At 32.2% G+C, this 15,886-nt stretch overlaps 5 protein-coding genes across 5 annotated transcripts; all 5 read right to left on the reverse strand.

Moving 5' to 3' along the window:
* Window positions 1-483: 483 nt before the first annotated feature.
* On the reverse strand, window positions 484-5,094 carry LOAG_07065 (hypothetical protein; the record flags this gene model as incomplete). Its single annotated transcript, XM_020447331.1, has 8 exons — window positions 484-954; window positions 1,373-1,643; window positions 2,131-2,284; window positions 2,678-2,880; window positions 3,083-3,255; window positions 3,412-3,578; window positions 4,111-4,362; window positions 4,855-5,094. The coding sequence occupies 7 exons, from the start codon at window positions 5,092-5,094 to the stop codon at window positions 1,468-1,470; spliced, it is 1,365 nt and encodes a 454-aa protein (XP_020302426.1). The 3' UTR covers window positions 484-954; window positions 1,373-1,467.
* Window positions 5,095-5,993: 899 nt separating this feature from the next.
* LOAG_07066 (hypothetical protein) lies at window positions 5,994-8,121 on the reverse strand. Its single transcript, XM_003142600.2, has 4 exons — window positions 7,954-8,121; window positions 7,069-7,122; window positions 6,486-6,622; window positions 5,994-6,280 (listed from the first exon to the last, which is right to left on the reverse strand). The coding sequence occupies exons 1-4, from the start codon at window positions 8,068-8,070 to the stop codon at window positions 6,070-6,072; spliced, it is 519 nt and encodes a 172-aa protein (XP_003142648.2). The 5' UTR covers window positions 8,071-8,121; the 3' UTR covers window positions 5,994-6,069.
* A 905-nt stretch (window positions 8,122-9,026) lies between these two features.
* Window positions 9,027-10,851, reverse strand: LOAG_07067 (hypothetical protein). Its single transcript, XM_003142601.2, has 3 exons — window positions 10,656-10,851; window positions 10,005-10,103; window positions 9,027-9,380 (listed from the first exon to the last, which is right to left on the reverse strand). The coding sequence occupies exons 1-3, from the start codon at window positions 10,842-10,844 to the stop codon at window positions 9,270-9,272; spliced, it is 399 nt and encodes a 132-aa protein (XP_003142649.1). The 5' UTR covers window positions 10,845-10,851; the 3' UTR covers window positions 9,027-9,269.
* A 524-nt stretch (window positions 10,852-11,375) lies between these two features.
* LOAG_07068 (hypothetical protein) lies at window positions 11,376-13,660 on the reverse strand. Its single transcript, XM_003142602.2, has 7 exons — window positions 13,491-13,660; window positions 13,074-13,263; window positions 12,515-12,646; window positions 12,174-12,265; window positions 11,952-12,078; window positions 11,675-11,794; window positions 11,376-11,542 (listed from the first exon to the last, which is right to left on the reverse strand). The coding sequence occupies exons 1-7, from the start codon at window positions 13,647-13,649 to the stop codon at window positions 11,463-11,465; spliced, it is 900 nt and encodes a 299-aa protein (XP_003142650.1). The 5' UTR covers window positions 13,650-13,660; the 3' UTR covers window positions 11,376-11,462.
* A 269-nt stretch (window positions 13,661-13,929) lies between these two features.
* LOAG_07069 (40S ribosomal protein S10) lies at window positions 13,930-15,289 on the reverse strand. Its single transcript, XM_003142603.2, has 3 exons — window positions 14,783-15,289; window positions 14,311-14,491; window positions 13,930-14,167 (listed from the first exon to the last, which is right to left on the reverse strand). The coding sequence occupies exons 1-3, from the start codon at window positions 14,924-14,926 to the stop codon at window positions 14,040-14,042; spliced, it is 453 nt and encodes a 150-aa protein (XP_003142651.1). The 5' UTR covers window positions 14,927-15,289; the 3' UTR covers window positions 13,930-14,039.
* Window positions 15,290-15,886: the final 597 nt, after the last annotated feature.

The raw sequence follows: 15,886 nt of genomic DNA on the forward strand, positions 1-15,886 counted from the left end.
ACAAAAAAAAAAAAAAAAAACTAAGTAAAACGAATGGTAATCTTCTGAAACCAAAAAAAAAAAAAAATAAATTTCAAATAAATTTAAAATCATAAATCGGTTAAAAAAAACGGTTCAATATGTGCATTCATTATGCTAAAAAATTGTCACTTTTATTGGAATACAGATGTCAATTCAGAAGAACCAACACGAAAGCATCGATATTTGAAAGAAGAGATCGGGAAAAAAAAGAATCTAATTTTCATGTAACATACTGATAAAACTTCGAATTTTTAAATGCTAAAACAATACAAAACATTTTGATAGTACAAAACTTAATGTATTTATCCACATTTACTGGGATCATTTGTTGCAAACAAGTAATATCTCCCTGATCGATTAACAGTAACAATAAGTTATACTTACCATTTTCATCTATTTCACTTCTCAAAGTTTCTGATATATGTAATAAGCTTAATTCAGTTAAATGTAATGCTTTCTTTTCGATACGTTTGTTTCTACATTCTCCTTCCTTTTATCATTAATTCATCGGGCAAATTTAAGGCAAAAATCTACTGTACAAGAACATACAAAATAATGTTATTGAGCAATAAGAAAAGGGAAGGAAAGAGAGCAAGACGAAGAAAACACAAATTGGTATCAGATTACGATAATAGGCAAGATAACGTAAATTAAGGCATGGTTTTTGAAATGCAATAACTGATGAATGTGCTGGAACAGAGACATTTGGATATTCCGGATCAAGCAAAAGTCGAGCAATGAAACCATTTAGTGTAAAATCTCCGTAGCATTGCGAAAGATGCTGGATAAAATTGGTGCGATTAACAGCTCTAGAAATCGATACAGTAATCTGGATAACCACCAGACTTCATCAGGACGAAGTGATGAAATGATTGGTGGTGTTGCTTTTTTCCAGCATTTTGAATAATCAAAACTATGCGTTCCTTGAGCAACCTATAAATCTATTCAAATTTATAAATCTTGCAAAATTTGAAAACTTCCGACTTACGAATTTTCAAATACATTTTTGATACGAACGGAATTCTTTCGCAAATTCATATCTAAAGTCCTTTCTTTATCTACCTAAATTATTCCTTATCAATACTGTTATTTTTAGCACCATATAGGAAATCGCTTACTATTAAAGCTAAAAGATGATTAGAAGTGCTACCTCAACATTTCGTTCCAAGCAATTGCTTGAAAATTGTTAATGGCTTGGACTTCTTGCCATTACTCAAAAATTAGCGGCACTATCTCGTTGCCTACTCGCAACCCACATTAAGTCATATATAGCAAAATTTATTTGATTTCGACCTTCATTTTAAAATTTTGAATTAATGCTTTGGATATATTCTTGAAACGAGAAGCTCACCTGCTTTCTTCCAAGTGGTGTAAGATACATCAGTTTTGTCGCTGAATCAACGTAGTGGTCAGGAGTCTGCTTTCGTGAAAGTGGCGAAGAAGAATTCAATAAATTATGTGAATTAGAAGCGTTTCCAACGCTGATAGAGGATTCATTTGCTGTAACTGTCTTCGTAACAAAAGTGATATTCTGCGACTCTGACATGGCTTTGCTTGCGCTAAAAATAAGTCTCTCCAATGCTTCCAAAGTCTTTTTTGTTCCAATAACAGTGATTCCTCATCTGTAAAAACATTTTATTTCAAATTAATGGGTTTATGAACACTTATTGGTAAAACTGACTTTTTTTTTAAACTGAGATTCCATCCTTTAATGGCAATTTTCTATCCAAATCCCCAGTCGTAATTGAGAATTAAAAATTTATAAAAATTATAAAAAGGATGGGAGACTTCCTTCTCATGCGTCTTACCCTTCTTACCCGTCACATGACTTCTTAGCACCTGGAACATACAGTAAATAATGGTGAAGGTAAAATAGAACTTGGTATCTCAAAATATAAAAACGACAATCTCAAATACATTAGTCTTCATCATACGTTGGTAATTCACAAGGTAAAATATTTTTTTATATAAATATAAAAAATTGCTACGATCTCATCTAATGAGTATTAAAAATCATTTCGGTTTTTTCTAACATTTTACCTTGTGAAAAATTTTCCCTTTTTACGTAGGAATAAGTAAATAAAAGAATGATTAAAAGCAAAATCAAACCAAGACAGAAAAACATGCGCTGAAACCAGCTTGCTTTTTCCAACTTTTCTTCACTTTTCAGCACTTTCAAACACAAAATTTCCGCGCCTTTTTTCAATGAATTCATTAAAGTAAGAACATTTGGCTCCAAATTATATTCCAAAGCCTCGTAGACCTGCATAAAGTTGTAATACTACATAGGCATCGTAAAATTACTAAGTTGAACAATTTCTTTTACTAATTCGCTAAATTTAAATAAAAGTCTCTTTATTTGTTTGAGAAATCTCGGATTCTTTGAATGAATCTAACTGAACAAAAACAATCTTCCTATCCTTTAAATAAGAAAAACATAATCTTGATTAATGCTCCGCAGTGTACTATCCTTACTTATTGCCATTCTTAACCCACATAAAGTGTTAAGGTCAAATTTCCCAAGAGGAAGCTAAGAGTGAACAAAGATCCAGTTTTTCAAATTGCACCACTGGTGATTTTTCATATTTTTTTCATCCATAACCTTTTCATATCCAAATTTAAAAACTATTTAGATCTCAAACTACGAAAAGCTTACCTCCAGCATATCAGGAGAAGTTAGAATACAAATGTACGAAGTTAAATTTTCTACATCTTGTGTACATTCAAGTGAAAATTTCCGCCGCCAAAACGCATCTGACAATTCGATATAATAACGACGATTGGAACGAATAAATGGCATAACACGTTGCAGATCATTGCCACAGTAACGCCATGGTCGGATCCATGTAATCCATACATCTGAAAATCTGAAGACCATGTCCTACCCTATTCTTTGAAATATAACGCTCACAACATAAATTGAGGATTTTTATCTCGAAATTTCTATTTCAATTCTATCGCAGAAAAGCTTAGATTTGGAAGTATAATTCAAACTCATAAGTGTTTTGTAGAGAATAGTAAAGAAAATATATAAATGAATGATTAGTCAGTGAAGACCAACCGAAAAGATTAGTGAACGACGGATTTGGTGGCCAACGAGTGAATAACGACAAGAAAAAATCAAAAAGTTCATCCGCAAATGGTGCATTCCATTGCAATTGAAGTTTCGATTGGGAAAAATTGAAATCATCTGATTCAGCAAGTGCAAATACATGAATTTCCTTAAGAACAAATCTGAAATGGGAATGCTGCAAAAGAATACATATAAAAATCACTTATATTGGATACAAAACTGAAAAAGAAACACAGGAAGAGAAATACAACCTATATTTTGGACTAATTTCAATTGATCTTTGAACACTGAACTGATCAAATATAATCACAGTTAACCTTAGGGCCATAAAACGATAATCAGTTGGCCAATTTGATAACGAGCAGTATGAACGAACAAGAACACATATGAATGTTAAGAAGTGTGGTGAAATAGACTGTGTCATAGTTCGCAAGGTTCGAATGGAATGTGATGATGGGCAAAGCGCATATCGTCTTAAAGCTTCCTGTAACGATGAAGTTAATAGTATATATAAAATATATACTATAATTGATAATTGTAAGCAAAGTGAAACAGCACTGCAACATTTAGAAATTATAACTGATATTCCTGTAACAGAAAAACCTCGTCTGATGAGTTCCTGATAGTGAAACTGAAAATGTCAATAGAATAAACAGTTGAACTTAAAACTAACCGAACCCATATCTCATCTTGCTTTATATTTGAGTACCAGCGTTAATCTAGATGTACACGGGAATAAGAGAATAGGTAGCTGATACATGTTTTCCAAAAACTTGAAGTGAAGTCCAGTAGACTTTATTCCGAGTAAGATTACTAATATTAGCATTATCTAACATAAGCTAATTAAAATTAAATTTTTCGAACCATTAACAATCCACATAATGGAACAGCCGATATTTGCAAAAGCAGAAGTAAAAGCTACAGTTGGTGTACTCATGCAATTATCTTCGTCTTTACGAAGTAAATGGTAACTTTAACGACAACTGAAATTAGCAGTAAAAATTTCACAAACATACTTCATTAAAGAGATTTAATGGTGTACTATAACTATTCTTCATTGTATTTTCAGGATGAATTTTTTTCGCTGTTACAGCAACTGAATTTTCGTCATTCACCGGCATCATAAAACAAACATAATCGGCGAGAAGTCTCATGTAAACACTATCTTGCACCGTTTGCAATGGGAAAATACACGAACTACGCTCCAAATGTCGGCAAAAAGAGATCATAAAGTATTCGAAAAATTCGGTGCTTGATTCCAATAAGAGCTGAAAAATGATATGTATAATGTTTTTCTTCTGATTTATATTTGCTAATTAAGTTTGATTTGCAAACACAATAGTAATCAACAGCTCGTCATCAAAGAAACATTCATCTTAGCTGTTGCAATATAAAAGCATCTACAGTAGTTCCAAACCTTTTTTTGACCAAAGACTATCTTGGCTTTTTTATTTGTAGTATGGATATAAAGTTTAAAAAATAATAAATCCTATTAATTTGAAAATATACTTCGTCCAAAACTTTCAGTATGTTAATTACTAAACACTGATAAGAACAGCCCTTATCTGTTTCCTACCTATCACTCGTCAACTTACTCGCCAACTCGCCTCGCCAACTCACAGAATTTAATTTAGTTCTTGCAAATCACTGGTCTAGAATTTTAGTGAGATATTCATATAATTTCAGATATTATCACAACCGCTAACACTGAGTAAAAATTTTATTTCGAAGACATAAGAGAGAAGGTGGAAGAAGTTTACCTTGAATATGACGGAATTTACACCAATCAATTCGACTACTTGGTTAAATTCATTTCCAGAATCGTTTATTCCTGCTTGTGACAAAACGAATAAAAGATCGATTTGTGGATCATTGAAAATTCGATCGATAACCGATTGCAAAAAATATGTATCCACAGCGAAACTTTGATTCTGGATTCGAGGTAGCAGCTCACTACAGGCAATTGACAAATGTGATGGATAATTATCATATATATCCATTCTAAAAAAAATTATTAGAAAATATAAACTACCTTAAATTCTAAGCAATTATTAAACTTGACCTATTCAGAATAATTCTTTCATTTATGGAAATATTGGTATTCATAGCTGATTGTCAACAATATTAGTTTTTAAATTGCAAAAAAAAAAAGTGCTCAATTTATTGCTCGATTATGATCCACTTTAAAGAAGAATAAAAAATCATCCGATTGGATACGAATTTGTACTGTTATTGGAGTTACAACAAAGTTCAACTATAACATACTATAAGATTAAGAGCGATTAGAAAGTATACTAGTAGAAAAAAGACTACTAGAAAGAAATGTTGATAATTTAGAATTTTGAAATAGAATCTAGAAAGTGGAAATGTTTTACTAACAACGTATCCCATGAAATTAAAGGAAAGAAAAAAAACAATGAATGCACAGATATGATATGTAATTTTATTTCAAACATCTTATAAAGAATGTTGTAGGTGTATTTAACAATTTAAAAATGAAACATAGTAATTATGAGAACTCGTTAACATTTTCAGCAAATTGTAAACCATTTAAAAAGAAATGCAACCTACTGGAAAGTGATTAACAACAATAATAAATTAGATGATCCGCAATAACATTTGAAAATTTCAATTTCTATTTAGTGAATATTAAAAATATAGCATTTATTGATAAAGAATTGCAAAAATTAAAGCAAAACAAGTTCCAAAAAATATTCGATAAACAGAAGTACGTTAGAAAATCCTCAAAACTTCAAAAAATCAACTAAAATGAATATGAAATATTTTTAAATACAATGTGTAGAATTTATAGTTCAAAATGTTTTGCATATTTCATTGATAGATGAATTTTTTCTTATGTCAATTACTATCATAAGTCATAAACATTTACTTTTATTAATGAAGCGAGTTCACAGATATATATTTTTTCCCAAAAAATTCAAAATATCGTCATAATATATAATAGGAAGGTTATGTCATGCTTTGCGAAGTCTCTTCTCACGTTTTTTAATTTTCTTTTCGTCTTCTTGCTCTAGTGGTTCTGCGAAAAACCACGGTGCAATGATCACTTTCCATAGCTTGTATAGTATATAAGTCGGAATTAAGAATAATAACCATAAAATCTTAGACCAAATGATTGATGCTATTGCAACGAATGAACATAAAATCACTACATCCTTACAATACCTGAAATAATAATAACTACCACTAATTTGAGAAATTTTACTTGAAAATTGAAAGATTTGGAAAAATTTATCTTCCTTTTAAAAATTTTGCCCTCCCTCTCAATCAGTTATGAGCAAAAGTAACAAGTTAGAGATGATCTAAATATAGACGAAAACACCGTATGAAACATTTCACTATCCACAATCAAAACCTGCAAAACACTAACTCTCCAAAACCATCCGGTTGATTAAGGTCTGAACCAGCATCCGTTACCTGACCTTTTTCGTTACGACGACATCGTGCCATAGAACGCATAGTTAGAATGGCTGCTACTTGAAGCATACAACAAACCGAAAATCCAAGCTATAAAAGCGTGATCGTTGGTAATAACTATTTCCAAAACAATATTAAATCAAAGATTATCAAACTCAGGCGACTCCAAAATCTTCCCAACCATCAAAAATATTATTGTTATTGCTATTTATTTTTTTGCCTTGCATTTGGTAATCATCATAATATCGGGAAAATCGAGAAGTTTCAAAAATGGTTTTGAACTGATAGTCTTGTGCAAAAAGAAAGAGAGAGAGAGAGAAAAAAGACTTACTGAGTTTAAAAATACTATGCTAAATTCCTCATTAATGAAATCTATGATCGGATGATGACATGAAGTCTGTCTATATATTATGATCAAAAATACGTATAAGGCAGATTTAATTATGAGATTTGTATAAACGGCAGTTACTTTTCAGAAAGATTTGAAACGAGGCGCTGTATTATTTAGACATATAAAAGTAAACTGGTAAACGTACCCATTCCCATGTTGTTCGTAGATAGAAAAGTAACGAAATCAGTATGTAGAAAGCCTGCAAAACGTAACTTTGAGAAATTAAAATCGTGGACGATAATTATTTAATTTGTTATAGAAAGTGATAAATGTTCATTAATTGTAAGAGTTGATCATTACTGCTATATGATGAAAAAATAAAATGAAGTTTGTAGCTTAAGAGAGTAAAAAAAAATAGAAATTTCCCATGTAGTTCAATCCCCGTGGAATAACGTCAAATTTAATAAAATATCCTAGGGGTTAGAGTGGCATAAAAACATAACGAAGCATATTCCCACAAGATTTTCAAAGAAATTCGGTAAATTTGTCAACAAAGATCAAACTCGAATCGCCCATACCCCCCTCAGCAAGCAGATGAATTAAATAATTTTTGATTTTCTTCATTGAACTTCTTCCAAGAAAACTTACTGGTATTTTTGCAACATATGTCAATGGCTCAGTTCCAGAACAACCAATTATAATAAACAATTGTGAATTCCTAATGAAATAACTTAAACTATAGCCCAGTAGAAGAAGAAAAAAAAACCGAAAGCCGAAAAACTTACTACAAATTACTTCAATTAGTTCAACCTTGCAACCTAATTAGGATTACTGCTGAAAATTGAATATGTTACTAAACGATAGAAGGGTGTATTTCTTGTATGATCTGTTATCTGCAATTTAAATATTTGATAGTTCTATAATCGTACTTTCTATAACCAAATCAATTGCATTTTTAAAAGCATAAATCGTTTTATTGAAATCTAATTTGCTAAACTCAAAGTTTGACCGAAAGAAAAAAAAAGTTACAACATTGCCATTTTTGATTGCGTAAAATAACTTCTCATAAAAACTTTAAGTGTATACTTACCGAAGAAAATATGGAAGCAATTGAGTAATGCAATATCACAGTTTGATTCTCTTCATAAATCTGCTTTTGACCACGTGTTGCAGCTTTACCTGATTTTCCACTTAGATTCATCACCATCCAAGAAACATTATACTGTTTTTCATCAATACAACAAATCACACTAGAAATAAGTGAATGTTTAGTCTTTTTCGCATCATTCATGATTAGATGAAATCCTTTTTTATCAGGATCGTTTCAATAATCTGACTATAATTACGACAATAATATCACATCGCAATTGTCTCGTATCCAGTCTTAAATAAAACGGGCAAATGAATCATAAAGAATAATCTTCTGTATCATTCAACAGAAATCTAACTTGTATGAATAATGTAGTACAAAAAGAAAACAGCTGAATTATGGTCTGGCTTATTTTAAATTTAAGGAATTTAGAAATTTTCTGAGGTAATACAACCTTAGTAAAATTTTGCAAAAAGTCAAAAAATTATCATGTAAATAAATTTGTTGTTATAATTTAAAGGATCTTTTGATGGGAACTGAATACTTCCATGTATTTCATGAATTTCAAACGAAAAATTTCAAAAGAAATTTAAGGAATATAATAGATTGTCATTCGAATATTATAAAAATTGTTATAAAAATACATTTACCGATAACAACACAAATCACGCACTGTAACACTAACAAACGAGGAAATATTTCTCTCGTCAAAAAAATCAAACAGATTGATGAAAAAAATTGAGCACAAAGTCTCACTGTGAAAATGTTTTAAAGTTGAAAATTAATGCAACAAAAAAATAACCAATCACGGTATGGAACAAATATATGGAGTTGTGAAAAAGAACAGGGGGTTTCATGACAAACTCTTATCAAAATTTGACAAAGAGATCACGATCGAAAATATAGCTCATCTTGTCAGTATTTTGCGAGATCAAGAGTAACCATCCATGAATGGACAAGAAAAAAAAAAGATTGCTAGACGTTTCTAATCTTATACTCTTTTTGAGAAAGGGAAAGAAATAATGAATAAGTTCTGATATAATATATATTTAACATGTATTCAAAATTTTAGCCACAAATCTAATTCAATTTCCATCAAGTATGAATTCATTCACACAAAGGAAACAAAAACCGTAACGTTAAAACGATAAAATATTCAATTTATATAAATATCACCAATAGGCAGCATTTCACTTTTTTTACTTCAATATAAATTTCAATGTAAATTGACGAAAACAACGAAAAATATTTAATTATGTTAAAGAAAAAATGAGAAAGTGAGAGAGAGAAAGCATTAATGGCATATCATACTGTTATTAGTGATCGTGTAACACTAGGCGGAAGATTTCATTTGAAATGAAAAATGAACCAGTTGCAGGACGAAGTACGAAAAAATGATTGAACGATTGGATTGGATCATCATCAGTCTGGAAAAAAAGAAATTATTGAAACCATACGATCTTCTTCTCAACAGGAAACACATCGGAAATGTCTGACATATTAAAGTGTTCCTTATGATTGCGAGATTTGACGACAAACACCACCTTGCACGATCCATTAATTTCACAAAAACTACCAAATCATCCCCCATAATCCACACGTTTAGGAATCGCTAGACTTTTTGCCTCAGAAAATCTAGCCAAAGTATTGACGAATTTCTGCGGTATTTGTCCGTTTTTTGCTCGCTTAATTATGATCAAACTATTATAATTACTATTCGATGGAACATTTAGGTCAGATCCTATGGGAGAAAAAAAATTCCGAATAAAACGAAAATTTCTTTTCCAACAACACAATTTATAACTTCATCGAACTATTTTTTAAATCGAAAAGCGCAAATTGCGAATTGCCTGATCCGAAAAAACCAAGAAAGAGACATAAGAAAAAGTAAATTTCAACAGTATATAAATGATGTGCATACATAATTAGACCATGTCATATATTTTATTCATAAGATTTATTTACACCTAGCGCTATAGTTCTCCATCACCAGCATTATTCCTTTAAATTAGAAATCGAATGCTAAAATACGAAAAAGAGAAAGAGACAACCTTAAGTTGTCCAATGACTGCAACAAGTATGGACCCGTCTGGCAGTGGCTGACAATCTGTTTTTGTTATTGCCCGTTGTATCATCCTAAACGGCAAGGCCTGAAAGAAAAATAATGAAGGGCAATATGGAATATATTAAGAACAAAGAGGCAAAATGATGTTTTTATCCTTTATTTCAGTACAGTTATAAAGTATATAGGTAAGCATGTAAATATATGAATAAAACTGCAAATTAATGTTCTGAAAAGCAGATCGTGTTTTAGCAATTTTTCGCTAACAGAAAATTTAGTTCTTCCTGTAAACAAGAAAAAAACTGAAATGACAAGAATGTAACATCAACAAGAATATTTATATGCAAAAGAATTGCTGGTAGTCACAAATGAGCATGCGTTTTTTCCAAATGAAGTGTACCTCATTCTTGCTTAACGAAGGAACCCGAAATATCGAGATTCATCGAGGAAATACTATAATATGCTAGTGGTAAGCCCATGTTACTATATATTTTACACGCAGGTAACATTCTTAGTAGATAATGAGTTGATCAGAAGAGAGATACACGATTTCTCTTCTGATCAGCTAACTAGCACTATGTTTCCATGAAGAAATTAATACCTCTTCTTTGTAAAAAAAAAAAAAAAAAAATTAACTTACAGCAAATTTCTGCAAAATAGAATCCCGTCCTTTTACTTGTACACCTTCAAACGTCATGTAGGAATTCATTGGATCGTAAAGATCGCTAAGACCTGAACCTCGTGCTGCAGGATCCTGCACATCGAATTTCGAATAATAATGTTGGATAAAAGCATTCCCTATTTCTTCAAAGTTTGGATTAAAGTTCATCCTAAAATACCCGGAATTTCAACTCTAAGATACCATCACATAAAAAATTTTTAGAAAAAATCCAATTAATACCATAAAACAATACTACATAACGTTCCGCAATATATTAGTCGAATCCGTTAACAATATCTTAGAAATATTAGAGCGAACTAATTCCAACTGGAAGGACCACAAGCAGTTTGCTGAATAAAGAACGTTTCGAAATAATTAGAAAACGTTACATGCTGAAATTGTCCCATTCAAGTTCTCCAAAACAGATCTTCAATCTGTCATGGAAATTCCTCACTATTGTTCAAATGACAAAAGTTATTCGCCCATAAAAAGTGGTCTCGTATGACTTGTATATTTCATTCAAAATTTAATGGGAAGATGTAAACCTACAAGTGGACCTCTACAAGTCATCTTAAGCACTTCATCATTTCGAAATAAAACTTCAACAATGTACTGCATACTTGACAAATTGATTGTGTATTAATTATATAAATGAATATTGATATTGAATGAAATAACATTTGGCAAAAGATAATCAGCTTTGTCAAATGCCTTTATTATGATCTACACGCATATAACATCAAATTTTTAAATGCCTAAGAAAGAAGCAGCACGCTCAATTATCAATTATTTGAAGTAGCTCGAAGGTGGTGCAAATTCATCATCACGTTCATCACGCTGCTTTGTGATCCATCTATCATAAAGGACTGAAATAAGAAATTTTACACAAATATGATAAATCCTTTAATAAGTGCTTCCCCCTTATTGATATCAAAACCAATCGGAAATAGTTAAGATATTACACTGATGTCCCTTTTTTTAGCTTCTAAAATATATACCTTTTCCACGGTCCCATTCGCGAACAGGAGTGAATTTTTTCGGTTCTGACTGTCCTGCGCAAGCTTCAATTGGCGCCTGATCAGGAAGAGGAATGTCAAGGAACTTCGCTTCATTGTCATCTGAAATGTTAAGAAATAAGTTAAACGGTCGAAATTTCTATGAGATATTTATCATGAAGTAAGGAGCAAATATCCTTCCCAATTTATAATTATATACATTGTATTTACCATTACATATTCCGACAATAAAATTTAAATCTGAAATAAAAATGCTTACCTTCGGATTTCCACAGGGGTAATTCTTCCAGACCTTTCCGTTTCCGGACCCTATTCAACTGTTCCCATTTCTTTTTTTCCCGCTCTTCAAGTATCTGTTTTCTTTTCGCTCGATTGATTTCAGTTTTCTAAAGATGAAAAATAACTACTGAAAAAAAAGCAAGTGGGAAAATATAATTGGGAAAAAAAATCGAACTGAGTTCTTTAATTATGACCCCCTTACCTTACTTAGCTCAAGCAATTCTTGTATTTGTTCTTGTCTTTTCGTTTCGCTGACTGGGAGCGGAACATGGGACACACCGTAAACCCGTTGTTCTAAATTTATTTTTTAAATAAACAGTTACTTGGAGATCTTTTTTTAGATGATTAAAACAAGGAAAAACGCCTCAGAATAATTATAAGCTAATAACGCTTAATGGAAAATAATGAATAATTTAGTAGTGGTTTGGTAGGGTTTAATTTGGTAGGAATTAAACCAATAACAACCACTGTATTTCAAATTTTAACAGCTAGAATAATTAAAATGAAATGAAACAGCTTTGCTCAATTACAGCACATATATACCTTCATTTGGATTGAAGTGTATTGCTTCGCTCTTTTCATTTTTTGCTTTTTCAGCATCATTCAAACGTTGCTCTTCCTGCTCACGTTTCTTTGCATTAAAATCCACTAAGAATTCTACTGGTTCATTGTCACCTGAACTACAAGACTGATTTGATTATTTGATTTTAAATCATTATTTCTCTGTCGAGTAATCCATTCATCAATAAGACCAAAAAATGATTAACCTTCACTTACATTGTATTGAGATAGATTAAGTAATTCAAGCTACATTCCATCAAGTATTAATCAAACCTTTGATGTATTATTTACCTATCGAACTCTCTCAACACAATTCATCCCACTGTACTGTTGAAAACTCACTCAAAATGAAAATAAATTGTGCAAATAAACAGGCATACTATTACTCGGAAATCACTAGCTAATGTATTGCATTAAATAACACCTAAGTAGCTACTTGTCACAGCACACTTAATACGTTGCTTTATTGTTTATTACTTTCCGTTTCCGGAGTTTTCGAAAAAAAAAAAAGTTACTGGTTTAAAGAAACGATCAAACGAACCATTTAACACTTCTTCACCTCGACTTAGACGAGCGTAAATTTCACTTTTCTCTTCCAGTATCTTTTGCACTCTTTTCCTTTGCTCTTCATCATGTGCTATAGACTTTTCTAGCTCACGAATGCGTGCTTCCCGTTGCCGCTTCTCTTCCGCAATTTTTTTTTCTTCTTCCTTGTTAATTCGCAGAACACTCTACAGGAAAATTCAATGCAGATACTGTATTCTTCATGACACCAGTTGAAGTTTAGCAATCTTTCAAATCTCAGCCAAATTGCCTGCGAACCCAAACGTATTACAATCAGTGTAAAGTCATTTCCATGATTTTGAAGTGGTTTTGACGCCCAGCCTTCTACGAAGCCGATGAATCGGAGGACTCAAATTTGGATTTCAGGAAACAGGTATACGAAAATGCTGCATACCTTCTTGCCGGGAACTTTCGCTGTAGCTGTAGTAGATTTTTGACGCTGCTCGTTGATTTTTCGATATAACTCACCTTTGAGCAGGAAAAGCGATGATGCATCCGACGTCTCCAAATGATGCTTCTCGCGACCCGAGAGTGACGGACCAGGAACATCCATTACTGCTGTAAAACAGAGCTCTCTTCCGACTCATCTCATTAAACACAAATAAATCAAATGTTGCCTCCCATGCTCTTTGCCTTTTTCCCAATGACCAACAACTTCCTGCAGTTCATTCGCAATCCCCTAATAGTATAACTAATTCAAATCCAACGACACTAACCAACAAACGACCGAAATATAAATTTCCATTTTAACACATCACACATATCCACTGCTCGAATGTCAAATCATAATTTTATTACTTAAATGCTAAATCTGAAATAATGACGCAGCAATACGGTTCATACTTCTGCTAGTGCACCACAAAATTACATCATTTTTGAGTTATTTATTCATTAGTAACAGTAACAAACAACATTTTCAATCATTTTCATCTTTTGTATAGTCTTACTGTAGAGCTCCTGCACCCCGACCATATCCACCTCGATAACCTGATACTGGGGCTGCACCTGGACCTGCTTCGGTTACTTTCTCAGCCGTTCGGTATGCATCTCTATCGCTTTCTACTTTCGGCCCTGAAAACAAATTTACTCTTCAGAAAGCCATTAAATTTAGTAAGCATTTAGGTGAAGAGCCGAAAATCATGACCAGGTTATTATTTTTCTCTCTCCTTCCTCTCTCTCTAACTGTATATCTGAAGATGAGAAAGTAAATCAACCTCTTGGGATACGTTCAAATCCAGGCCTTGGTTCGCGCTGTTTAGCCTTGACGGTAGATGGGACAATTTCAGCTGGTAAATGAAGATATTCGCGCAAATAATCAATGCCCTCATTTGTCAAATACCAATAATGATGGCGCCAAGCAAACTGCTCCTTGACATATTCTCGCGAAGCAAGACTCTGTAATTTAAAAGTCCGATTAAAATATTTTCCTGTTATACAGGAACAATGTCCATAACTTTTCCACCGCACAAAGTTGATTCATATGTTGACGCCTAACTTACATGTAATCTTGCACATGCACACTTTCTCATCACTATATAACTAGTTTAACACTAGTTATCTGACAGAGATGTGATGCCTGAAACAATGCAAAGTGGAAAAAATCAAGCTGTGCATATAAAAAATTGTTAGTAAGAAAAACTCGAAGTGCACGAATGGATGAAGAGTTGAACTATAAAAATAACCCACCTTGCAGGCTTTGATCACCTCCAAATTGGTTACATCCGGTATGTCCGGATGTGTCTTCAAATTGTAATCCTTCTTCGCTACACATACGCCTTCTTTGAACAAATATTCATAAATAGCTTTTCGATTTTTTGTTGGCATCAACATTTTTGCTGATTTTCCAAAAATTCCACCTACTACCACAAATAAAGTCCCCTGATATTATGATAACAATAGATGACAATATATGAAAATAATTTAAGTCCTCGATAAGTATGCGATAAAGTTGATTGCAGTAAAAGTATTTTGAAAAGAGAAGGGTAAAACTAAACGAACAATTTCAATTATGTCTTGTATGCGGAATTGCACTCAATGCTAATCTGGTATAGCTTATCTATTGTCTCACGATGATGAAACTAAATATCGAATGCAAATGGTTTCTCGGAAGAAATAACCGAAATCAACTCCATCCTTATATTTCATTCGTTCATCAAACTGTCAATGGTTTAAGTTCAAACCATCTGAATCAACCAACACTTTTGTAATATATAATCCTCTATCGACATGACAATATGCACTATCGATGGCCAAATATCAATGAAGTTTGCGCACAAATACGCAAATATCGCGTGCAAAAGCCATATTTGCGCCTAGCATACCCATACAATCTCTTATTTTAGACTAGTGAATTACAACCACATACAGCCAAGCTCAAACATAAACCAAAATCCCAGATGAACAACACAACCCCACAAAACACCCAATTGCTAGTACTCACATATTAATACGGCCCCAGCCCACAATGAAACAATGCATCTAAGTACGGTTATACAAATACCGCCCCTTGCCTGGAATTATCCAAATATGAAAAAATTGACCTTGCATGAGTTAGTTGCATGAACCGGATTGCTATAACTCATTACCACAATTAACGGGAGTTATTAATAGAAGGTGTAAAATAAGAATGAGAGATGAAATCAGTCAAAAATGAGATTTTATTGACCTGTTGAATGGAACAAAAGAATAATGCAGTGAATATAATTTAAATATTCGTCCAAATTAAATTAGCAAAAAAAAAGCAGTGTAGGAATTAATAATAATGATAATAATAATAACAATATAATGATA

This window comes from Loa loa (assembly GCF_000183805.2).
Source record: "Loa loa unplaced genomic scaffold supercont3.207, whole genome shotgun sequence".
Lineage (NCBI taxonomy): Eukaryota > Metazoa > Nematoda > Chromadorea > Rhabditida > Onchocercidae > Loa > Loa loa.